The 26,492-nt window shown below is 45.4% G+C and overlaps 1 protein-coding gene across 1 annotated transcript in view; it reads left to right on the forward strand.

The window, feature by feature from the left end:
- LOC135056050 (WD repeat-containing protein on Y chromosome-like) overlaps positions 1-26,492 on the forward strand; it is a 242,493-nt gene that overhangs the window by 18,557 nt on the left and 197,444 nt on the right. Inside the window, exons 2-4 of the mRNA XM_063960774.1 lie at positions 11,774-12,050; positions 22,579-22,722; positions 23,684-23,806. Coding sequence (XP_063816844.1) covers positions 11,793-12,050; positions 22,579-22,722; positions 23,684-23,806 — 525 coding nt within the window. The 5' untranslated portion in view covers positions 11,774-11,792. The remainder of the gene's footprint in view (positions 1-11,773; positions 12,051-22,578; positions 22,723-23,683; positions 23,807-26,492) is intronic.

Genomic DNA, 26,492 nt, shown 5'->3' on the forward strand with positions numbered 1-26,492 from the left:
TGGAAATCCTAAATTAAGAAGGAACTAGCTTCGTTTTTTGCTGTGAGCAGAGTTTTTTCTTTGTAAGATAATAAGATCCTGTAATAAAATAATGCTATCCAATGTTCGGGAATCATGATGATTATGATATGGCTGGAATGTTAAACTAAACTAAGGCGAATAAATAGAATAGGTGAAATGAAAGTAATAGCCTATGCTGGAAAAACAGCTGAAAAATGCTGATAATGATAAGAATACTGAAAATAAATATAAAGACCTGAATGAAAATATAGTGCAGATGCTGAGAAAACAACTGAAAAATGGTAATGATGATCATGATAAATAATGTTAAAAATAGGATAAATTAAAATAAAATAAACTTCGACCTGAATGAAAATATGGTGCAAAAAATATTGCAAGGTGCCAGTGATTTTGGGTACATCTAGGTACCCGATGGGATAACTAAATCACACGTATTGGTTGCATTGAGAGTCCGGGTCTCAATAGTGGCTGTTTTAGGATCCTACTTGCAGATAATCGATCTAACTTCATTATCAAGGTTTAACCCTTTCGGTGCCAGTGTTCCTAAAGCAATTATGGTGCGCAGTTCTTCTTTGTTGATTCTCTGTATGTAATCCCCTCCTCTCCAATTCTTTTTGACCTCTTTCAGTCCTGTGAATTTTAGTAATGTGGGATTTCATTCGTGATGATCCCTAAAATGTAAGGAAAGCGGGTGATCTTCTTTTTTTCTTTTGATATTACGGATGTGTTCATTAATTCGAATCTTTAATGGTCTAATGGTCCTTCCTACATACTGAAGTTGACACGGACACTCTAGAAGATATATAATGCCTTTGCTATGGCAAGTGATTCTGTCTTTGATTTTGTATACAGTATGTAAGAATTGGTGGTGGATCTCTTTGTGACGGTTGGTAGTGTACTTTTGGCTTTCGTCACTTTGCAACCTGAACACGTCCCACAGTGATAGAAACCCCCTTTCTTTTGTGTCCCATCTATTGTGGTTTGTGTCAAGTTTGGCGGAGGTATGTGACTGTGTGTAAGTTTCTTCCTAATGTCAGGTGCCTTTCGATAGATTACTTTTGGATTCAGGGGTAGGACTTCTGCTAAAATGTCATCCTGTAGTACTATTGGCCAATGTTTTTTTTATAATCTTTTTGATCTGGTGGCCTTGGTCTGAGTATTGTGTAATGAATAGTGGTTCTTCAGTTTGCGTCGTCTGCCTATGTTTATCTTTATATGTTAAAAGTGAGGATCTGTCAATCTTTCTAACTTGTTCAAATGCTGTTTGTATTGTCTCAGGGTGGTAATTTTTCTCTCTAAACCTGTCGCACAAAGTTTTGCCTTGTATCTCATAGTCTCTCATCTTGGAACAGTTCCTTCTGAGCCTTTTAAATTGTCCCATCGGTATGCCATTGAGCCAGGTTGGGTGATGTCCACTCGTGGCCAGTATATAACTGTTAACATCTACGGTTTTGTTGAATGTGTTTGTGTGTATTTCATCCTCATGGATGAAAATGTTCAGATCTAGGAATTGAACCTTTTGTTGGCTGTACATGGTGGTAAATTGTAAATTCCGGTCATTGTGATCCAAGTGTAAGAGAAAGTCTATAAGCGATTCCTCATCTCCTTGCCAGATGAAGAATAAATCATCTATGTATCTGGTCCAGAGGACGAGGTTCGTGCCAAGTGTCGGGTCAGACCAGATGGTGTCGTCTTCCCATTTGCTCATGAAGAAGTTGGCGTAACTTTGCGCGAACCTCGTCCCCATCGCGGTCCCAGTGGTCTGGAGGTAATAATCATTGTTGAACCATAAATAGTTGTGGGTAAGTATGTATTCTATGCCTCCCAGAATTAAATCTTTTTGTTCTGATGACATGTTGGGGTCCTGTTCAAGATAATGACGTGTGCTGGCTATTCCCTGTGTATGGTCTATGATGGAATATAAAGAAGTGACGTCACTGGTAACCAACCAGTAATCGTCTTTCCATGTGATGGAATTGAGTTTCCTGAGGATATCAGTAGTATCTCTGAGTTATGATTTTTGGTGTTTGACATATGGCTGTAGAAAAAAGTCAATGTATTGAGAAAGATTTGAGCTGATGGAGTCTATTCCCGAAATTATGGTTCTGCCTGGCGGTTTTGTTGGATTTTTGTGTACCTTTGGTAGGTAGTAAAAAACTGGTATAATGGGATGTTGGATATTCAAGTATGCGTATTCCTGTGATGACAGAATTCCCTTTTCCAAGCCTTCCTTGAGTAATCCCTGTAATTGATGTTTGAATGTATGGATGGGGTCTCCTTGTAATTTTTTGTATGTGTTTATGTCACTCAAAATTCTGTTCGCTTCCTCCATATAGTCATCTTTGCTGAGGAGTACTATAGCCCCTCCTTTGTCGGCCGGTTTGATTATTAAGTTAGTGTTTTTGCTAAGTTCTGTCAGTGCTGTTAACTCATTGTTGGTCATGTTCCTTGTTTTTAAATTCTTTTGTCTGTTATCTAATCTCATGATGTCTTTCTCTACAATACTTGTGAATGTTGCTAAATGATTGCCCATCATGTAACTAGGATAGAATTGTGATTTAGGTTTGAGCGAAGTATGAGAAAATGGATCGTCATTGTTTGGTTTGTGTTGTGGCAGAGGTGTCTTGTGGACCTGACCGAACCATCCAGTTTCGGTACCACGAAAAGGTTCAAATAGTAACCTCTGTTTTGTAAATGGGGTGGAACTGGTACAATGACCTGCGACTCCACCAACTTCTGGATGGCTTCCTGTAGGGATAGCCCTGTCCGCCTGCCAGCTGGCAAGCCTGATTTGAAGAATCGGTGCGGAGGGAGATCTTTAATCTCCAGCCTGTATCCCTGGGACCCAATATGTTGCACCCAGGGATCTAGGCCGGACGACACCCAGACGTGGCTGAAATGCCTGAGTCTCGCCCACACCGGCCCCACCTCCAGGCTGCACTGTTTACCGTCATGCTTAGGACTTTGGTGTACCTGAAGCAGGCTTCCGTTCCTGGGAACCCGCTGAAGCAGGTTTCTTGGATTTTGGCCGACCTCCTTTAAAGAAAGTGTTGTACGGCTTGGCCTTTCCTATTTTAGCAGCCCGAAAGGACTGTGATGCAGCTGAAGAAAAAGGTTTCTTCATAGCAGGTGCAGCTGAGGCAAGAAAAGGTGACTTACCCGCTGTAGCCGTGGAAATCCACGCAGCCAACGCATCCCCAAAGAGAGCCTGACCTGTGTAGCGTATGGTGTCCATACCTCTCCTGGATTCCGCGTCCGCAAACCACTAGCGCAGCCAAAGTCCTCGACGAGCTGAGACAGACATGGAAGATATCCCTGCAGCCATTGAACCCAGGTCTTTCATGGATTCCACCATAAATCCTGCAGAATCCTGAATGTTACGTAAAAACAATTCAACGTCACTTTTATCCATTGTATCCAAATTCTCAAGTAATGTGCCTGACCACTTTACTATAGCTTTGGAAATACATGCACAGGCAATAGTAGGACATAGTATAGCCCCTGAAGCCGTGTATATGGATTTGAGCGTAGTGTCAATTTTGCAATCAGCCGGCTCTTTTAACGCGGTAGATCCGGGGACAGGTAAAACCACCTTTTTTGAGAGTCTGGATACAGACACGTCAACTATGGGTGGGTTTTCCCATTTTTTCCTATCCTCCTCAGGGAAAGGGAAAGCAACCAGAACCTTTCTAGGGATCTGAAATTTTTTATCTGGGTTTTCCCAGGCTTTCTCAAATATAGCATTTAATTCCTTAGACGCAGGGAAGGTTAGCGAGGTTTTCTTATTGTCAGTGAAGTAAGCCTCCTCAACCTGCTCAGGTGTTGTATCAGCAATATTCAACACATCTCTAATGGCCTCTATCATCAACTGCACCCCTTTTGCAATAGATGCCGCCTCCCGCAGCACATCCCCACCACCGTCTGCCACATCAGAATCGGTATCCGTGTCATCTTGCATAATCTGGGCAAGAGCACGTTTTTGGGAGCATACATTAGGGGGCCCTGAGGTAACAGAAGCGGACCAAACTGCCATAGAGTTCTGTAAAACCTGATTTGCAGATTCATTTTGTGCAACTCTAGTAGAAATCTGAAAAATCATACTTTTAATAGAGACTAGCCACTCAGGCTCCCTTGCTGGGACCTGCGCTAACACAGTGCAATCCTGATTACATGGAATGGGATCATCCTGAGAGGACATACCCTCTGTAGCATATGACACAGAGTCCCTGGACATAGCTTAATGGAGACCACAAACACTCCACACACACACAGGGAAGGGGCAGACAGAGTTTGCCCCCTAAAAATGGCAAGAGAGACACAGAGATTGGAGCCAACCCACACACAGCGCTTCAGGATATAGGGAAACCCTTATCCAGCGCTTACTGTGCACCTTAATAGGTTGCACAGTACAGATAAACAGCCCCCCCTCCCCTTCTACAACCCCCTGGTACCGTATAACATAGCTGGAGTTGATTTGGAGGGACAGCTCTCACTGACAGCGCTTCTATAGGCAGGAAAATGGCGCTGAACGCTGCTGGGTCCTACACTGACCACCACAGGCTTGGTGGTCAGTGTAGGGTGTAGGCACTGGTCAGGGCGCCCCTCACAGCGCAGCAACATGTACCGCTGAGCCCCGGAGCGCAGTTATCCTGTTGCCGCCATCTTCACACCGGCTCCCCGCTTGCCGGGGGGGGGGGACTAATTCGCCACAGATCTTCTGGCTCTGTAAGGGGTTGGTGGGATGCCGCTGGGGTGAGCGATCCCCGGTGGCGGGGAACGTTCGACCACCGCAGGAGCTCAGTTTCCTGTCAGCGGAGGTAGTGGCTCGGACCCCGCAGGGCGGACACTACTCCCCCCTTAGTCCCACGAAGCAAGGAGGCTGTTGCCAGCAGCCTCCCTGTGCCTAAACTCTATTAGAAATAAAAGAAGAGAAGAACGGTATGTTGCCCGCCCCCCCCCCCCCCCCCCCCCCCTAAACACCACAACTTGCCCCAGAGTCAGACGGTTAATTTGCCATCACTTTCTAAAGCTTATTCATTATAAGCCCTGTGAGTGTAATGATGTAATAACATCTTTTATATTAGCATTTTCTTTTGCAAAATATAGAGCAATATTCCCTGTGTTCCACCAGCTTGCATGCACTGGTACTTCCAAATGTTTTTTTTTTTGTGGCTTTTTAGTAAATCATAAACACATTGGTTAATTATAAACTTCTAGATCTGAGTGACAGTGAGATCTACCTTAACATTTTTTTATGCTGCAATCTCCATCATTCCACTTGTCATCTTCACAACAATCATAATATGTCTAAACCCATCCAGGTGATTAACAGCCCATAACAGGCATGTCTTAGCAACAACATAGTTAACCATTCTGGCTTAGCTAATGATTAGAACAGGGTTACCAATAGATACCAATATTGGTAGTTAGTGGGCTTAGAATATGTGTCAGCATCACAACAGAATGGGAACATGCTGTGTGCAGGTCAGATGGGACCACTGGCCTAATCCACATGAAATGGCAACCTTGCTGGTACTAGGGATGCTGTAACAATTATGTTCAGAAAAAACACAGTATTACAGATATATGAAGATGAACTGCCTACAACCATCAAACGGTAAACTATAATAATACTGTTGGGACTGCTGGTGTATTAAAGGCGAACCCTGCATAGACTTGTACCTTTGTAGCATGAAGCTTATAATAAGTTAGACAGATCTTCTATAGCTCAGTTGTCCAATTGTAAATATATCTGTGTGGCAGATTTATAGAGAGATATTACTGCAATACGTCAGGGCTTGATCAGAGGAGGATGCTGTTGTGGCCCTGGATGCAAACGGACAAGGGGCCTAATTCAGACCTGATCGCTCGCTAGGGGTTTTTTTGCACTGCTGCGAACAGATAGTCTGTTCACAGTACAGATGGTGTAATGGTTAGTATTACTGCCTCACAGCACTGAGGTCATGGGTTCCATTCCCACCATGGCCCTAACTGTGCGGAGTTTGTATATTCTCCCCGTACTTGCGTGGGTTTCCTCCGGGTACTCCGGTTTCCTCCCACAATCCAAAAATATGCTGGTAAGTTAATTGGCTCCCAACAAAATTAACCCTAACGTGAGTGTGTGTACATGTGGTAGGGAATATAGGCCCTCATTCCGAGTTGATCACTAGCTGCTTTCGTTCGCAGCGCAGCAATCAGGCAAAAAATCTGCAATTCTGCGCGTGCGTATGGGGCGCGTCGTACTTTCACAAAAGCCGATGTAGTTTTACACAAGCTCTAGCGATGCTTTTCAGTCGCACTGCTGGCCGCAGAGTGATTGACAGGAAGTGGGTGTTTCTGGGTGGTAACTGACCGTTTTCGGGGAGTGTGAGAAAAAACGCAGGCGTGTCAGATAAAAACGTAGGAGTGGCTGGAAAAACGTAGGTGTGCCTAGCCGAACGCAGGGCGTGTTTGTGATGTCAAAACAGGAACTAAACAGACTGAAGTGGTCGCAAGGTAGGAGTAGGTCTGCAGCTACTCTGAAACTGCACAATTTTTTTGTAGCAGCGCTGCGATCCTTTCGTTCGCACTTCTGCTAAGCTAAGATACACTCTCAGAGGGTGGCGGCTTAGCGTTTGCACTGCTGCAAAAAGCAGCTAGCGAGCGAACAACTCGGAATGAGGGCCATAGATTGTAAGCTCCACTGGGGCAGGGACTGATGTGAATGGCCAAATATTCTCTGCGGAATATGTGTGTGCTATACAAATAACTGGTAATAAATAATAAATAAATAGTCGCTGCCCATAGGGGAATGTATTTTGCTTTGCAAGTGTGCAAACGCATGTGTAGCAGAGCTGTACAAACAGATCTTGTGCAGTCTCTGAGTAGTCCAGGACTTACTCAGCCGCTGCGAACACTTCAGCCTGTCCGGGACCGGAATTGACGTCAGGACACGCCTGTGTTTGTCCAACCACTCCCAGAAAACGGTCAGTTACCACCCACACACGCCCACTTCCTATCCATCTCCTTGCGATCGACCGTACGAATGGATTTTTCGCACAAACCCATCACTGAGCGGCGATCCGCTTTGTACCTGTGCGACGTGCCTGCATATTGCGGTACATACGCATGCGCAGATCTGATCGCATCGCTGCAAAAACCGCTAGTGAGCGATCAAGTCTGTCTGAATTACCCCCAATGTTTTTAGTCTGTACAATGTTGAAGCCGCACTGTGCATTCATCCTAATGGTTACCACCAGGAGTCGTAGAACAAATTCAGATGCAGGGAGAAGCAATTTTTGTGGTCATTCCTGAGAGGAAATTGGCAGCGCTGGCCATGTTCAGACAGACAGTCTGCTTCTTTATTGGGCTGGTGCAATAACTGATGGTGCAATCAATGGTGCATCTTTGTAAGCACAGTGGACGCTTAGGGCCATAGCCAGTAGGAAGCCCACCGGCTGCAACATTAGCATTGCGCAAAAGATTCACTCGCAGCTGTTTAGCGTCCACCTATTAATCAGGCCCTCAGTCTTACACTTTGTATTATACTACTATTACTAGTAATAATAATGGGTTAGATATGCATGATCGGCGGTCAGGAGACCGCCGGTCAGCATACCAATGCCAGTATCCTGGCAGCGGAATGCCGGCGGGGGAGGGGGGGAATGGTGGTCTCCTGATCGCCGGTCACATAACTGCAACCCATAATAATAATATACTGGCTTGTCTCACTGCAGTCTTGTAAAATGCTGATTATATTACGTAGATACATACTATAAAATGTTAAGAAATTTATCCAATCTTTTCTCTGTACTTGTTTTTTTTGTAAAGTAAAATCTTATGTGTCCTTCTCACAGTCACTGGTGATAAGTATAAACGTATATAAACTTCTTGTGTTTTACCTACATAGAACACTGCCTACACTGCAGTACACAGCCTCAATAACTGCCGTCACTTATGCGCATCATAAGAAAACTCAGAATTCATAGATATCTTAACAAAATATTTCAAAAAATAGGACAGCAGTGTTGGGCAGCTGGGGGGATTCATGTGCTTGATGAACAATACTTAAGGCAATTGTAGCAGAGACATATATTATTTTGTGTGATCATGTTAATTGCCTGGGGATACGGTAGTTAGGTCGACACAGCTTAGGTCGACAGTCATTAGGACGACCACTGAAGGTCGACATGCATTAGGTTGACATGGTCAATAGGTCGACATGGTCATTAGGTTGACATGTACTAGGTCGACAGGTCAAAAGGTCGACATGGGTTTTCACATTTTTTTTGGGGGGGGGACTTTCTCATACTTATTGATCTACATGGACTACGATTGGAACGATAACCTGTGCCGAGCGAAGCAGCAGCGGAGCGAGGCACTTTGCCCGATGCGAGGGGACACGGTGCACTAATTGGGGTTCCCCGTTACTTTATGAAGAAAACAACGCCAAAAACAGTCAAAAAACCCATGTTGACCTAATGACCATGTCGACCTAATGCATGTCGACCTTCCATGGTCGACCTAGTGACTGTCGACCTAAGTTGTGTCTATCCAACGACCCATACCCAATTGCCAATTGCCTGTGGGTGAAAAAAAGAACAATGTACTGATTTCTGGATGGGGCTACAGCAAAATAGGCTGCTTCTGGTTGGCATGGATGGGCATGGACAGGAACTTGTGTAACCATTTATTTTTTTATTTTTTTACTTTGTAAAGTTAGGAGCACGAGTATAGTATTTTCAGTTTTTCTATTTGGATGTAAGAATAACGATCCCTCTCCGTTCTTCTGTCCTTCCAGATAAATATATGTCATTGCTCCCACATCCCTTCTTCCGGACAGGGCTGATTTAAATGAGGTGTGACAGGGGAGGTCGTCCTGGGGCCCCTACACATTAGGGGGCCCCCACACACTGCTTTTTGAACTGGAGCAGGCGCCCTCCAGCAGCTCAGCTGTTCATTAACAGCTGCCACACAGAAGCTCCTACATCTAAAGTTAGTCTTCTTGGGGGATATTGGCCTACCCGTTAGACACTGACACTGAGATACCCGCGCTCCGGCACCGCCAGGCTGCTGCTCCGTGATGTCCAGGGATGTGTGTGGGTGTGTAAATGTGTACGGGGGGGGGGGGGGGGGGCGCTCAGGGGTATAGTAGTGGGGGTCCTCACACCTTCGTTGCCCCAGGGCCCCCGCCAGCCTTTATCTTGCCCTGCTTCCAGAGCTGTGTATTACATAATTTTGTATTGAACTCTGTAGTGCATTGTGTTGTCTGTGGGCAACAAACCAATGTTGCAGCATATTTTGTTTCCTTTAGTTCAATTAAAAAAAAAAAATTATAATAATCTGTGGAATCTTTGCTGTTTTTCAATTTTTATGGTCCACATGAATTAAAAAAAGAATTCAAATGTTTTGGGGGTTTTTTGTGTTATTTTAATTGAAGCAATGTCCACAACATAATAATACAGAATACAAACGATTTGTTATTAGGATGTAGGCCCAATGTGCCGGAACATCTAAGATCGATGGAGCATGAATTGTGCACAAATAACGTGGTTCTCATACAATGAGAAAGGCTGGTGAAAGAAGGCCTATAGATAATATAGGACAAACAAGCGTGAGAGCTACAATTAGTCCTATGAAATAAATAAAGTAAAAATAAAATAAAAATAAAATAAAGTTTGCTCGCATCCTCCCTTATAGTATCACCTGAATGTATGAAAGGGCATTTTTCACAGTTTTTCATGAAAACTGCTCCAAACCCTTTAATTCACTTTTTTTTTAGTAACCCACACCTTACTTACAATGGGAAATGTGATGTGGCCAAATTTACTGGGGGGAAAAATGTGAAAAAATACCGCAGTGTGAGGTTGGCGAGTTCACAGGGCAGAACTGCGATAATCACCCTTTTGCCCAACTTTTATCTGCCCCTGGCAGAGAAAGCTGAACAGGGACCCGGCAGAGTGATCAGCTATGTGTGTCCGATGGACACACAAGCTGATCACAGTGTAAAAAAAACAAACCATACTCACCTGTCCAGGGAGCTAGTGTCCGCTGCTCCGGTGAGCGCTGCCGGGCGCCAGGTCCCCAATATGCTGCAATGTGACCCCGATGCAGTAAAGTGATGCTGTAAAACGTCAGCGCACTTTACAGCACCTGGGGTCACAGCGCAGTAGAAGGACCCGGCACCTGGCCCTCTTCAAGCAGCGCGGCCTAGCTCCCTGGACAGGTGAGTAATATTATCCTGCTGGGGGGGTGTCCGCGGCACACGGGGGTAGTCGCGACGGGGGGGGGGGGTCGACCAGGCAGCGGCGGTAGCGGTGATGTCGGCGGGGGCGGCGCATGCGCAGCAGGACATAGGGGTATTTTTTACGATGCCGCGAAGAGGCATCACAGGGACAGAGCTTGACCGCAAGCTCTTTTCCTGCATGCGATAACTGATACATCCCTGCGACGTAATCAATTATCGCAGTGCGAGTTTGGGTGATTCTATCACCTGTCATCCGCATCCTGAATGCGGATGGTGATAAATAGGCCCCTAAATGTCTATTGATATGTCTGTATGTACAAGAAAATGTGCATCAGGTGATAGCAGTTCCTAATTATTTTTTGTTAAGGACGTTGAATAATTATTTGACCATCACTGGTGTCTATGTTTCAGTTTTGATCTAAAAATTTATTTATTTTCAGTTTATGTTACATTTGCCTTTAAAAGAAAATTATTATTTTGACCAATCATGACTAATAGAATATTATGTAGTTTAAAGCAAATAAGCTATTCTAACATGATTAAAATGTAGTGATTGATAATATACATTATTCTTACAGAGGAGCATGGTCGTCTACTCTTTGGGTTCCAATGTGCAAGTTAAGAACTTATGCCTCATACACACAGGGCAGCTTGTGCCTGTGTGCTAAGCGATCTAGGTTAGCACAGATCGCTCAGCACACATTGCTATCTAACTAGTTCTTGCCTGCATGTGCTAAAGATCTATGGAGTATACAAACGGAGCGATCTGTGCTTAATTTCTAAGCGATCTAGACAGATCGCTTAGAAAATAGGTAAAAATCACCCCGTGTGTATGGGGCATAAGATTACAGAAAATGTAAATATTCCTCTATGGATGCTGAAAAAGAACAAAGGCGCACTCAGTGAGTCAAAGTATCAAAGGTAACAGGCTCACGTACATCAGAAGTTTAAAATCACCAGCGTGTGGATGGATTCCCCGCTGCCTCCTGAGCAGTTGCAGTGGCTCGCCTCACGCACTACTGGCAGCAAAATGGATCCAGCGTCTCAGCTCACGGATAGAGTGTTCATAGAGTATAACGAACACGTTCTCTTGAGGCCACGCCCAACGCATTTCGTCACTGTATGACTTCATCAGGGGGTGTGGTCTATGTCTCCAAAGCTGTCTTTTTATAGCCGTAGCTTAATCCAATCAATTGCTTACATAGCATAATCAGGTACAGCATATTACGTTGTTATAACAAATGCACAAATGATTTATAACAAGTGCGCCTTCGTTCTTTTTCAGCTTCTATGTATCGGATTAACAGTGTTGGCAACACTGTTTATTAGAAGTGCCTGCATTCACATAATTTAAAACTGCGGATTTCATAGAACTAAGGACATAAGACATTGAGTGCACAACCATCCAATCTATGTATTCCTCTATGGATACTTAAAGTATTAAATATATGAGGATAGCTGATAAAATGCATCCAATAAATCCCTTGTTCATTGCCCTAAATACCTCTGTCCATTTCTGTTGTGTAGTTTTGACCAGAAGGAAAACATGCGCCTGGAGGAAAAATTCCGCCTGGATGACTTGTTGCGCTTGGAAGAGTTGTTCACCAATCATAATCTGCCGGCAGTGGAGGCGGTGGAAGTTGAGGAAACAACAGAGGCTCGGACATTCCCATTAAAGAGACACAAACCGAAGGCCATCTCTCAACAAGTGGGGAACATGACCCTGAAAGAGTTTCAGAATGTCCTATCTAATATATTTGAATCAGAGAGTTGGGATGACAACATGGAGCTTCTATTTAACAAGGTATTAACTGTCTAGCTCACTCAGTGGTGGCCACATACTGTAGAGTCCAGGTCCTAACACTACACTGGTTGGCATGTTTGACTAAGGCTACATCAGTGACCAAATTGGTGAGATCCAACCACTCAAGCTTAATAGCTGAAACTCTTCTTGTACAATTGAGGATCCGTTATGATCTGAGGATTTTAAGTGTGGTAGGAAAATTACCATGTATACAGGCTGGTCCCTATCTTGGGGTTGGGTATGAGTTACTGGAGTTCGGGATGCCGCATTCATCACACTGATGCCGGCATCCCAACAATTGAAATCCCTACAAGGTGGGTTTACCTATGTTCTCCCCTACCCCCTAACCCTCCCTTCCAGCAGCCTAACACTAACCTTCCACTCTGGTGCCTATCGCATAACCTCCTAAACCTTGTTGCCTAAACCTTTCCCACAGCCTAAACCTAACCCTCCCCCATTAGTGCTTAAACCCAACTGCCCCCCAGTGGTGCCTAACCCCGTCCCCGGAGCCTAACCCTAACCTCTCCCCGTCCCCCAAGCCAACCCTAACCTCCCTGGGTGTCGCCTAAACCTAATTCCTCACCCCCGGCCCTAAACCTAACCTTTCTGCTATACACACTGTCGGCATGCTGGCTGTCTGGATTCCAACATCGGTGTCCTGACCTTTTTGGGATTCCAGCATCGGAATTCTGATGGGTGTTGGGATTCTGGCGTCAGTATTCTAGCTGCCAGGATCCCGACTGCCAGCATCTTGACCGTATTCCCTATCTTGGGATAGGATTTAGGGTATTATTGTATTGATCTGATTATAACTGAATATACCTAATCCACACATTGTGAATGAATGTGACCAATGAGATGATAACAAGCCCCACTGATTGTGCAAAGATCATATGACTAAACTCACGAATATGTTGAACTAATAAAGCGTAACTTGTAGCACTTAGTTGTTTAGGCAGGTTGGGTATGAAATGCAAGTTGCCGGGATGCTGGCAGTCACATGACCAACAAAGGCATCCCGACAGTGAGTATCCCGACACCAGACAAGGGTATCTTACCCCTCTCCTACCCTAACCCTCCGCAAAATATTAATGCGGTGTGAAATATGTTTTCTATTTCTTTATAATAGGAGTATAATTGCAGTTTTTTAAGGACTGTTCTGTGGTGTTTTGGGCTTATCTCCAGTCAAGAGCTGTAAGTTTAAGGTTTGATATAGCAATAGATTTTGGCATAGTATTATGATGTTTATACCGCCAGTGCCAGATTAGGGTCCACATAGGCATGGAGCTGAAATTTATGAAGGACCTATTGTGTGCCTTGGTAGGAGATGTGACAAGCGCTGCAGTGGGGGTGGTCTAAATAGGGGTTTTGCCTGTGCCATGGGTGTGGCTATCTCCATGGAGGTCATACAGTAGCATTTGCTTGCCTTCAGCCACTTAACAGTGGTCGTTGAAATGGGAATTTTGACTGTAGCGCAGGCCGAAAAAAGGGGGCATGGCCACTGAAAAGAAGTGTTTCCTTAGAAGTATGTGCATTAGTGTGCCCCCTCCCCTTCTAGTCTGTATATGCTTCAGTGTTTTCCCCTCCCCTCCTAGTCTGTATATGCATCAGTCTGCCCCCCTCCTAGTCTGTATGTGTATTAGTGTGCACCCCTCCCCTCCTAGCCTGTATATGCTGTAGTGTGCCTCCCTCCCCTCCTAGTCTGTACTGTACAGTATGTGCATTATTTTACCCACCCCATCCTCCTAGTCTTTATGTACATTATTGTGTCTTGACTCCCCCTTCCCTATAATTTGTAGTCTGCTCCCTAGGTCAAAGATTTCAAGATTTTAATATTGCCAAGGCACACTCAAATATAATGGTGGTGCATGGTGCAACTGCGTGTCCTAGGATGTCATGTCGCAGCTTCTCCATAGGTAAAGCCTGAGCCACATCTGGGAAAGCCAGAAGAACCCAACACTGCCCGGGTCCAAATTTAGAACTGGATCTGCAACCAGAATTGATCATGTGCAACCAGGTGTGCTTCTATGGTGGCACCTGGAGACTGTTCAGGGCACACTAGTGTGCCACAGCACAGTGGTTGAAAAACACTGCCCTAGGTGTTTACCTGCTCTCATTACTTGGTCCTTTAGGCAGCTCAGCACCTCCTCCATTCTCACCCTCAGGCATCCAGAAATGCAGTAAAAATGAACGTGGAGGTGGTCTCTTCGAGCAGCCAAGAATAGCTGCTGCCGAGTCCCGGGGCTATATTGTGTGGCCGTTGCATTGCGGAGACCATGTAGTGTATTGAGACACAGCAGGAAAGAGGAGTAGCTGAGAGAGGCCCCTCCTCCCCATCCGGCCATCCTCATCAACGGCACTAAGTCTGGAGGGGGGGGGGGCTGTGAGTAGAGAGGAGAGCGGTTCCTCCACCACCGCGGCTGGGCAGTCGCGTCACTGAGCGCAGCAGCACCACTACTAGTCTAGGGGGAGGAGGCGCTCGAGGGCTTGGAGACCCCTCCTCCTGCTGCGGCCAGGACTTCAATGTGTGTATATATGGGGCACTGTCTCTCGCGATGGGCGAAGTGCTGGTGGGGGCATACAATGAGTCACTGTGACTCATTGTAATGCCGGTGGTTATGTGCCCTTTCACTGAAGCGGGCTGTGGGACTATTTTCAATGGGGGGGCCTAGAGCTGCAGTTCCATCCACCCCATTTTTAATCCAGCCCTGTATACCACAATGTAGAGATGAGCGCCGGAAATTTTTCGGGTTTTGTGTTTTGGTTTTGGGTTCGGTTCCGCGGCCGTGTTTTGGGTTCGACCGCGTTTTAGCAAAACCTAACCGAATTTTTTTTGTCGGATTCGGGTGTGTTTTGGATTCGGGTGTTTTTTTCCAAAAAACCTAAAAAACAGCTTAAATCATAGAATTTGGGGGTCATTTTGATCCCAAAGTATTATTAACCTCAAAAACCATCATTTCCACTCATTTTCAGTCTATTCTGAATACCTCACACCTCACAATATTATTTTTAGTCCTAAAATTTGCACCGAGGTCGCTGGATGACTAAGCTAAGCGACCCTAGTGGCCGACACAAACACCTAGCCCATCTAGGAGTGGCACTGCAGTGTCACGCAGGATGTCCCTTCCAAAAAACCCTCCCCAAACAGCACATGACGCAAAGAAAAAAAGAGGCGCAATGAGGTAGCTGTGTGAGTAAGATAAGCGACCCTAGTGGCCGACACAAACACCGGGCCCATCTAGGAGTGTCACTGAAGTGTCACGCAGGATGTCCCTTCCAAAAAACCCTCCCCAAACAGCACATGACGCAAAGAAAAAAAGAGGCGCAATGAGGTAGCTGTGTGAGTAAGATAAGCGACCCTAGTGGCCGACACAAACACCGGGCCCATCTAGGAGTGTCACTGCAGTGTCACGCAGGATGTCCCTTCCAAAAAACCCTCCCCAAACAGCACATGACGCAAAGAAAAAAAGAGGCGCAATGAGGTAGCTGTGTGAGTAAGATAAGCGACCCTAGTGGCCGACACAAACACCGGGCCCATCTAGGAGTGGCACTGCAGTGTCACGCAGGATGTCCCTTCCAAAAAACCCTCCCCAAACAGCACATGACGCAAAGAAAAAAAGAGGCGCAATGAGGTAGCTGTGTGAGTAAGATAAGCGACCCTAGTGGCCGACACAAACACCGGGCCCATCTAGGAGTGTCACTGCAGTGTCACGCAGGATGTCCCTTCCAAAAATCCCTCCCCAAACAGCACATGACGCAAAGAAAAAAAGAGGCGCAATGAGGTAGCTGTGTGAGTAAGATAAGCGACCCTAGTGGCCGACACAAACACCGGGCCCATCTAGGAGTGTCACTGCAGTGTCACGCAGGATGTCCCTTCCAAAAAACCCTCCCCAAACAGCACATGACGCAAAGAAAAAAAGAGGCGCAATGAGGTAGCTGTGTGAGTAAGATAAGCGACCCTAGTGGCCGACACAAACACCGGGCCCATCTAGGAGTGTCACTGCAGTGTCACGCAGGATGTCCCTTCCAAAAAACCCTCCCCAAACAGCACATGACGCAAAGAAAAAAAGAGGCTCAATGAGGTAGCTGTGTGAGTAAGATAAGCGACCCTAGTGGCCGACACAAACACCGGGCCCATCTAGGAGTGGCACTGCAGTGTCACGCAGGATGTCCCTTCCAAAAAACCCTCCCCAAACAGCACATGACGCAAAGAAAAAAAGAGGTGCAATGAGGTAGCTGTGTGAGTAAGATAAGCGACCCTAGTGGCCGACACAAACACCGGGCCCATCTAGGAGTGTCACTGCAGTGTCACGCAGGATGTCCCTTCCAAAAAACCCTCCCCAAACAGCACATGACGCAAAGAAAAAAAGAGGCGCAATGAGGTAGCTGTGTGAGTAAGATAAGCGACCCTAGTGGCCGACACAAACACTGGGCCCATCTAGGAGTGGCACTGCAGTGTCACGCAGGATGTCCCTTCCAAAAAACCCTCCCCAAACAGCACATGACGCAAAGAAAAAAAGAGGCGCAATGAGGTAGCTGTGTGAGTAAGATAAGCGACCCTAGTGGCCGACACAAACACCGGGCCCATCTAGGAGTGTCACTGCAGTGTCACGCAGGATGTCCCTTCCAAAAAACCCTCCCCAAACAGCACATGACGCAAAGAAAAAAAGAGGCGCAATGAGGTAGCTGTGTGAGTAAGATAAGCGACCCTAGTGGCCGACACAAACACCGGGCCCATCTAGGAGTGGCACTGCAGTGTCACGCAGGATGTCCCTTCCAAAAAACCCTCCCCAAACAGCACATGACGCAAAGAAAAAAAGAGGCGCAATGAGGTAGCTGTGTGAGTAAGATAAGCGACCCTAGTGGCCGACACAAACACCGGGCCCATCTAGGAGTGTCACTGCAGTGTCACGCAGGATGTCCCTTCCAAAAAACCCTCCCCAAACAGCACATGACGCAAAGAAAAATTAAAGAAAAAAGAGGTGCAAGATGGAATTGTCCTTGGGCCCTCCCACCCACCCTTATGTTGTATAAACAGGACATGCACACTTTAACCAACCCATCATTTCAGTGACAGGGTCTGCCACACGACTGTGACTGATATGACGGGTTGGTTTGGACCCCCACCAAAAAAGAAGCAATTAATCTCTCCTTGCACAAACTGGCTCTACAGAGGCAAGATGTCCACCTCATCATCATCCTCCGATATATCACCGTGTACATCCCCCTCCTCACAGATTATCAATTCGTCCCCACTGGAATCCACCATCTCAGCTCCCTGTGTACTTTGTGGAGGCAATTGCTGCTGGTCAATGTCTCCGCGGAGGAATTGATTATAATTCATTTTAATGAACATCATCTTCTCCACATTTTCTGGATGTAACCTCGTACGCCGATTGCTGACAAGGTGAGCGGCGGCACTAAACACTCTTTCGGAGTACACACTTGTGGGAGGGCAACTTAGGTAGAATAAAGCCAGTTTGTGCAAGGGCCTCCAAATTGCCTCTTTTTCCTGCCAGTATAAGTACGGACTGTGTGACGTGCCTACTTGGATGCGGTCACTCATATAATCCTCCACCATTCTTTCAATGTTGAGAGAATCATATGCAGTGACAGTAGACGACATGTCCGTAATCGTTGTCAGGTCCTTCAGTCCGGACCAGATGTCAGCATCAGCAGTCGCTCCAGACTGCCCTGCATCACCGCCAGCGGGTGGGCTCGGAATTCTGAGCCTTTTCCTCGCACCCCCAGTTGCGGGAGAATGTGAAGGAGGAGATGTTGACAGGTCGCGTTCCGCTTGACTTGACAATTTTGTCACCAGCAGGTCTTTCAACCCCAGCAGACTTGTGTCTGCCGGAAAGAGAGATCCAAGGTAGGCTTTAAATCTAGGATCGAGCACGGTGGCCAAAATGTAGTGCTCTGATTTCAACAGATTGACCACCCGTGAATCCTTGTTAAGCGAATTAAGGGCTCCATCCACAAGTCCCACATGCCTAGCGGAATCGCTCCGTGTTAGCTCCTCCTTCAATGTCTCCAGCTTCTTCTGCAAAAGCCTGATGAGGGGAATGACCTGACTCAGGCTGGCAGTGTCTGAACTGACTTCACGTGTGGCAAGTTCAAAGGGCATCAGAACCTTGCACAACGTTGAAATCATTCTCCACTGCACTTGAGACAGGTGCATTCCACCTCCTATATCGTGCTCAATTGTATAGGCTTGAATGGCCTTTTGCTGCTCCTCCAACCTCTGAAGCATATAGAGGGTTGAATTCCACCTCGTTACCACTTCTTGCTACAGATGATGGCAGGGCAGGTTCAGTAGTTTTTGGTGGTGCTCCAGTCTTCTGTACGTGGTGCCTGTACGCCGAAAGTGTCCCGCAATTCTTCTGGCCACCGACAGCATCTCTTGCACGCCCCTGTCGTTTTTTTAAAAATTCTGCACCACCAAATTCAAGGTATGTGCAAAACATGGGACATGCTGGAATTTGCCCATATTTAATGCACACACAATATTGCTGGCGTTGTCCGATGCCACAAATCCACAGGAGAGTCCAATTGGGGTAAGCCATTCCGCGATGATCTTCCTCAGTTGCCGTAAGAGGTTTTCAGCTGTGTGCGTATTCTGGAAAGCGGTGATACAAAGCGTAGCCTGCCTAGGAAAGAGTTAGCGTTTGCGAGATGCTGCTACTGGTGCCGCCGCTGCTGTTCTTGCGGCGGGAGTCCATACATCTACCCAGTGGGCTGTCACAGTCATATAGTCCTGACCCTGCCCTGCTCCACTTGTCCACATGTCCGTGGTTAAGTGGACATTGGGTACAACTGCATTTTTTAGGACACTGGTGAGTCTTTTTCTGACGTCTGTGTACATTCTCGGTATCGCCTGCCTAGAGAAGTGGAACCTAGATGGTATTTGGTAACGGGGGCACACTGCCTCAATAAATTGTCTAGTTCCCTGTGAACTAACGGCGGATACCGGACGCACGTCTAACACCAACATAGTTGTCAAGGCCTCAGTTATCCGCTTTGCAGCAGGATGACTGCTGTGATATTTCATCTTCCTCGCAAAGGACTGTTGGACAGTCAATTGCTTACTGGAAGTAGTACAAGTGGGCTTACGACTTCCCCTCTGGGATGACCATCGACTCCCAGCAGCAACAACAGCAGCGCCAGCAGCAGTAGGCGTTACACGCAAGGATGCATCGGAGGAATCCCAGGCAGGAGAGGACTCGTCAGAATTGCCAGTGACATGGCCTGCAGGACTATTGGCATTCCTGGGGAAGGAGGAAATTGACACTGAGGGAGTTGGTGGGGTGGTTTGCGTGAGCTTGGTTACAAGAGGAAGGGATTTACTGGTCAGTGGACTGCTTCCGCTGTCGCCCAAAGTTTTTGAACTTGTCACTGACTTATTATGAATGCGCTGCAGGTGACGTATAAGGGAGGATGTTCCGAGGTGGTTAACGTCCTTACCCCTACTTATTACAGCTTGACAAAGGCAACACACGGCTTGACACCTGTTGTCCGCTTTTCTGTTGAAATACCTCCACACTGAAGAGCTGATTTTTTGGTATTTTCACCAGGCATGTCAACGGCCATATTCCTCCCACGGACAACAGGTGTCTCCCCGGGTGCCTGACTTAAACAAACCACCTCACCATCAGAATCCTCCTGGTCAATTTCCTCCCCAGCGCCAGCAACACCCATATCCTCCTCATCCTGGTGTACTTCAACACTGACATCTTCAATCTGACTATCAGGAACTGGACTGCGGGTGCTCCTTCCAGCACTTGCAGGGGGCGTGCAAATGGTGGAAGGCGCATGCTCTTCACAACCAGTGTTGGGAAGGTCAGGCATCGCAACCGACACAATTGGACTCTCCTTGTGGATTTGGGATTTCGAAGAACGCACAGTTCTTTGCGGTGCTTTTGCCAGCTTGAGTCTTTTCAGTTTTCTAGCGAGAGGCTGAGTGCTTCCATCCTCATGTGAAGCTGAACCACTAGCCATGAACATAGGCCAGGGCCTCAGCCGTTTCTTGCCACTCCGTGTGGTAAATGGCATATTGGCAAGTTTACGCTTCTCCTCCGACAATTTTATTTTAGGTTTTGGAGTCCTTTTTTTACTGATATTTGGTGTTTTGGATTTGACATGCTCTGTACTATGACATTGGGCATCGGCCTTGGCAGACGACGTTGCTGGTATTTCATCATCTCGGCCATGACTAGTGGCAGCAGCTTCAGCACGAGGTGGAAGTGGATCTTGATCTTTCCCTAATTTTGGAACCTCAACATTTTTGTTCTCCATATTTTAATAGGCACAACTAAAAGGCACCTCAGGTAAACAATGGAGATGGATGGATACTAGTATACAATTATGGATGGACTGCCGAGTGCCAACACAGAGGTAGCTACAGCCGTGGACTACCGTACTGTACTGTGTCTGCTGCTAATATAGACTGGATGATAATGAGATGTAGTATGTATAAAGAAGAAAGAAAAAAAAAACCACGGGTAGGTGGTATACAATTATGGATGGACTACCGAGTGCCGACACAGAGGTAGCTACAGCCGTGGACTACCGTACTGTACTGTGTCTGCTGCTAATATAGACTGGTTGATAATGAGATGTAGTATGTATAAAGAAGAAAGAAAAAAAAAACCACGGGTAGGTGGTATACAATTATGGATGGACTGCCGAGTGCCGACACAGAGATAGCTACAGCCGTGGACTACCGTACTGTACTGTGTCTGCTGCTAATATAGACTGGATGATAATGAGATGTAGTATGTATAAAGAAGAAAGAAAAAAAAAAAACACGGGTAGGTGGTATACAATTATGGATGGACTGCCGAGTGCCGACACAGAGGTAGCTACAGCCGTGAACTACCGTACTGTGTCTGCTGCTAATATAGACTGGTTGATAATGAGATGTAGTATGTATAAAGAAGAAAGAAAAAAAAAACCACGGGTAGGTGGTATACAATTATGGATGGACTGCCGAGTGCCGACACAGAGGTAGCTACAGCCGTGGACTACCGTACTGTACTGTGTCTGCTGCTAATATAGACTGGTTGATAATGAGATGTAGTATGTATAAAGAAGAAAGAAAAAAAAAACCACGGGTAGGTGGTATACAATTATGGATGGACTGCCGAGTGCCGACACAGAGATAGCTACAGCCGTGGACTACCGTACTGTACTGTGTCTGCTGCTAATATAGACTGGTTGATAATGAGATGTAGTATGTATAAAGAAGAAAGAAAAAAAAAACCACGGGTAGGTGGTATACAATTATGGATGGACTGCCGAGTGCCGACACAGAGGTAGCTACAGCCGTGAACTACCGTACTGTGTCTGCTGCTAGTATAGACTGGATGATAAATAATGATATAAAAAATATATATATATCACTACTGCAGCCGGACAGGTATATATTATATAATGACGGACCTGCTGGACACTGTCTGTCAGCAGAATGAGTTTTTTAATTTTTATAGAATAAAAAAACACCACACAAGTCACACGACGAGTGTACTTTTTCAGGCAGACATTCAATCACAATATATATACTATACTGGTGGTCAGTGTGGTCAGGTCACAGTGGTCAGTGGTCAGTCACACTGGCAGTGGCACTCTGGCAGCAAAAGTGTGCACTGTTTAATATGTACTCCTGGCTCCTGCTATAACCTATAACTGCTCCCCAGTCTCCCCCACAATTAAGCTGTGTGAGCACAGTCAGATATTATACATAGATGATGCAGCACACTGGGCTGAGCACAGATATGGTATGTGAGTGTGACTGAGTCACTGTGTATCGTTTTTTTCAGGCAGAGAACAAGAACAGAACGGATTATTAAATAATAATAAATTATAAAACTGCACTGGTGGTCAGGTCACTGGTCATCAGTCACTAGTATAACTCCTCCTAAGCTCCAGTAAGTAAATGAAGTGTCTCACTCTCACTCTCCTATCTATTTTAATTTCTAAACGGAGAGGACGCCAGCCACGTCCTCTCCCTATCAATCTCAATGCACGTGTGAAAATGGCCGCGACGCGCGGCTCCTTATATAGAATCCGAGTCTCGCGATAGAATCCGAGCCTCGCGAGAATCCGACAGCGTGATGATGACGTTCGGGCGCGCTCGGGTTAACCGAGCAAGGCGGGAAGATCCGAGTCGCTCGGACCCGTGTAAAAAAACATGAAGTTCGGGCGGGTTCGGATTCAGAGAAACCGAACCCGCTCATCTCTACCACAATGTAATGTTTACATATTTACCTACCTTTTTACCTATAAAATATAAGGGCAGGCAACTTTATTTAGCCCTAGTTTGAAATAATATTCACTACACTTTTAAATAAAGGGTATCTACTGTAGCTTTCTCAAGTTGCAAAGGCAGCTGAGATAGCTTTTCCACAGCCTTCTCCATCCAAGAGGCTCTACGGTGGCCCCAGTCCTGGGATACTGATTTTACTTATTACTGAAAATGAATAAATTCAGCTCAGTATCCCAATATTTCATTGGTGCTGTTTCTTCTCAGGTGGATACATCCTGTGATGGGTTCATTGACTGGAGTGAGTTCTGTACATACCTGTTACTTCAGTACAAGGAGCAGGACTACATGACTACACGGAAAATTACACTTCTTAAAGAACCTGTTATAAGGCTTTGTACCCGTAATAAGGTTAGTACCACTAATTGTACCTCACCAGACACTTGCTACCGAATATACCTCCACAGACTCCTGCAAAATAGTACACCTCCACCAAGGCCTGCATCACAGTACACCGCTATAGAGACTTGCAATACATTACAACTCTATATACACCTGTAAAAATAAGACCTACACTGAGGATCATCATACTGTATGTTCTACTTACATTGAGGATTAAATAAATTAAACCCCTACTATAGCTCCAGACGTTTGGGAATTTGTAGTTGGAGCAGCAAATTGTTTTAAAGTAGGCATGACCTACTGAGGCCTGCAATTCATTAAACATACCCTGAGGACTTTTATGCAGTACACCCCCATACATTATAACCCCACTGAGGCCTGCCATACAATAAACTCCCAAGTGAGGACTGCCATGTAATACACCCCACTGAGTTCTGCCATACATTAAGCCCCACAGAGTTCTGCCATACAATAAAACCCCACCGAATTCTGCCATACGTTACATCCCTAATGAGACCTTGCATACTTTTTATTTCCACAGAGGACTACTGTACCATATATAGAGGCCTGTCATACAGTACACCCCACAGAAGTTTGCCATACATTATATCACCAATGCAACTTTTCACTTCCACAGAGGCCTACTGTATCATACGTTACACCCCACAGTAGCCTGCCATACATTACACTCCCACAGAGGCCTGCCATACTTTACACTCCCAAAAAAGGTTGCCATACATTATATCACCAACACAACTTTTCACTTCCACAGAGGCCTACTGTATCATACGTTACACCCCACAGTAGCCTGCCATACCTTACACTCCTACTGAGGCCTGCCATACATTACACTCCCACAGAGGCCTGCCATACATTACACTCCCACAGAAGGTTGCAATACATTTTCCATTTAACTAAAATGTATATGCACCTCTGTAAGAGGCAAAACCTGTTTTCTCTTCTCCCACAGCAAGAGCCCACATGTCGGATTCTGGCAGTTAGCAGTCCCCCACCTCTTTGGTTTATGAGCATCAGTAAAGGAGGAGTTCTCACTGCATGGGACATTAACCTGCACCCTCAGAAGTCATATGAGGTACAAACAGTAACAGGGAATAGGAGGGTATTATTAGAGGCCAACTAACTTTACCGGCGGGATGTAATAGAGTCCGAGATCACTGAAGTGCAGAATGCTGGCTGATCTTAGATGTTTTTTTAAAGGTGCAATGACTTACAAGGCATGGTTTTGCCTTGTAAGTGTTTTCTCCTTTAAAAAAATGTCCGAAATAGGCTGGCATCCCGCACCTCCGGAGAACTCTTACTCCATTACATTCCACCATACAAGTCAGAAAACTTTTATTCACTCAGCATTTAAAAGCGATAATCATCATCAACAATATTATGTCATAATATATTACTGTTGTAACCCTGATTTAGGGTTTAAACAACACTTATACTGAGGTAGTTATAATATGGTGACTAAAATGGAGTATAAGCATATATATTATTCATATAAAAGTTAATGGATGTTGTAATACTGTATGCATGTTTTGAGGTAAATAATATAGTTCACATATATGTAATTGTATGTACATTGATGTAAATGTAGTGGTGAATACAATTAAGGCTTATTTTATGGTTTCACAGTGTATCTAAAGGGTTAATGTCCTTGTGCTCCTAACTGTCAATCACCTAGTGGGGTGATTGCCAGTGGGCGGGGCATCACCTCAGAGTGGGTCATGTGACTACTAGAGAGGGGTGGAGAGGTGCTGTGAGTGTAGCTGGGAGAGAGACTGCATATCCCTTGGTGAGAGGACATAGTTTTTGCTGCTCCGGCCGTCGCCCGCATTAGAGCTGAGCGGTATACATTGCGACGGCCGGAGGGGGCTTAGTGTATGTAGCCAGAACAGGGCTTCCTTACTGTAAAGGTGGTGACAGCAGCATTGAGACTCAGCACTGTTCATAGAACCCGGCATCAGCGCTAGTCAACTCACCCAGCAGTATTGGAAGGGCGCACCGGTGACAGGGAGACAGAGAGGGTTCCTTCCTACCTATTACCGGCACAGACTCTGACAGCCACAACAAAGAAGCCAGGACCAGCAGCAGAGGCTTCATTCTGTGTGGCTGTAAGTGTAAGGGAGGAGTCGGGGGAGCATCCTGCAGCAGCATCACTAGATCGTAGAAGTGTGAGTGTATAATCCAGCCATTTATATTACCCCTACACTAAGCACAGCAAGCCATAGGTGACTATGGTACATAGTCAATTTCATATTGGGACTAAGGACTCCAGGGCTAGGCCGCAATAATGGCTATTAAGCAGGAGGATAGTAATGGGTCACAGTAGTCAGAGTGACCTATAATTACAGTTCCATGTATGGCTTAATCATAGTGCTAAGGAGAAGGTAGAAAGCACTGGATATATATATATATATAACAGGAGGAGTGGAGTGAAACTTGAACTGTTTAACGCTTCATAAATAGTTTTAAAGCTCCCCCATATATCAGCATCACATCAGTCAAAGGTGAGCCAGAGACATTGTTCCGCAGCGCTAAATAGAAAGTAACACCCTAAAGCTGCCACCTAATGTGTGTATTTATGCCCCTGAATTAGCAGAATTAGAGTCAAGGACATTAAAGGTAGCCATACTACAGTGACATTGGATGAATGTTAAAGCCTCTTAGCCACAAAGGATTAGAATATCATCCCGATTCAAGGACTAGCTTGTGGCACTTTAATACAACTGTGTTATATGTATATTCGTGAACCCGTAAGAAGGACTGACACGTAAGAGACTATTAGTTTTAAAGTTAAAGGATTTGAGCTCGCTGTGACTATGATAAGAGAAACCATCTCTTGCAGATATATTTAATATAGACTCATCCTAAGAGACAACAATAATTTGAGGCATACAGGAATCGAAAAGCTATATATGCTCTGAAATATAGAAAGCATCAGCTACTTCAAATGGACACAAGGACGCAGCATAACAAAGGTTTATCATACCAGCTTCTTAGGAGTTTAGTTTAATACTGGACAACTACGGTAACATTTTTACTGAGGAAAGGATACAGATTCCTTGGTAATCAACTGTTGATGTTACTATCTATGAGCTAAATAGATACTTTCTGTTATCTGCCAAGGAGGAACTATAAGTAACCTTATAGGAGAAAGTAATCGCTACCATAAGTAGACTGAGCCAAACATCTTTCTCTTTAACTGAAGGGAGAACTGATAGTTGATACTAAAACATAGTGTCAGACATTCTGTATTTACGGCTGTTATTTTTAGGAAGTTTATGGGCCCTTATAGTGCACTATCATATTAAGAGTACCCGGGTCACTCTAACACCTAAGGGTGTCTTGAAAAGAAAAAGGATTTGTTGTATTGCATGCAGGTACTGTGTATAGGCCTAATTGACAGGGGGTTAGCATGGATTAATGACTTAAAGGGGAATGTGTAATTGATGAAATGTTAATGTATACTTAATCCATTTGGTACTGGTCATTAAAGTGTTATACTTGCCATGTGTGTCTGGTCCGTCTGGAAGTTGATCTGAAGATCCTGGAAGAAAGAGACAGGTATATTAGATAATATATCTATGATATACGGGAATCATCCCCTAAGGATATAGATCAGGCTTACTCAAGCAAGCCTTAACGGTAGTTAAATACTACACATAGCTTGAGTGGAGGCACAACTATTAGGTAACCTTCCCTTAATAGAATACATAGATAGCTCTCGTTCAAGGTATTGAGGGTAGGGTTACATATGGAGGCACTGC

The sequence above is a fragment of the Pseudophryne corroboree genome, chromosome 3 (genome assembly GCF_028390025.1).
Source record: "Pseudophryne corroboree isolate aPseCor3 chromosome 3, aPseCor3.hap2, whole genome shotgun sequence".
Lineage (NCBI taxonomy): Eukaryota > Metazoa > Chordata > Amphibia > Anura > Myobatrachidae > Pseudophryne > Pseudophryne corroboree.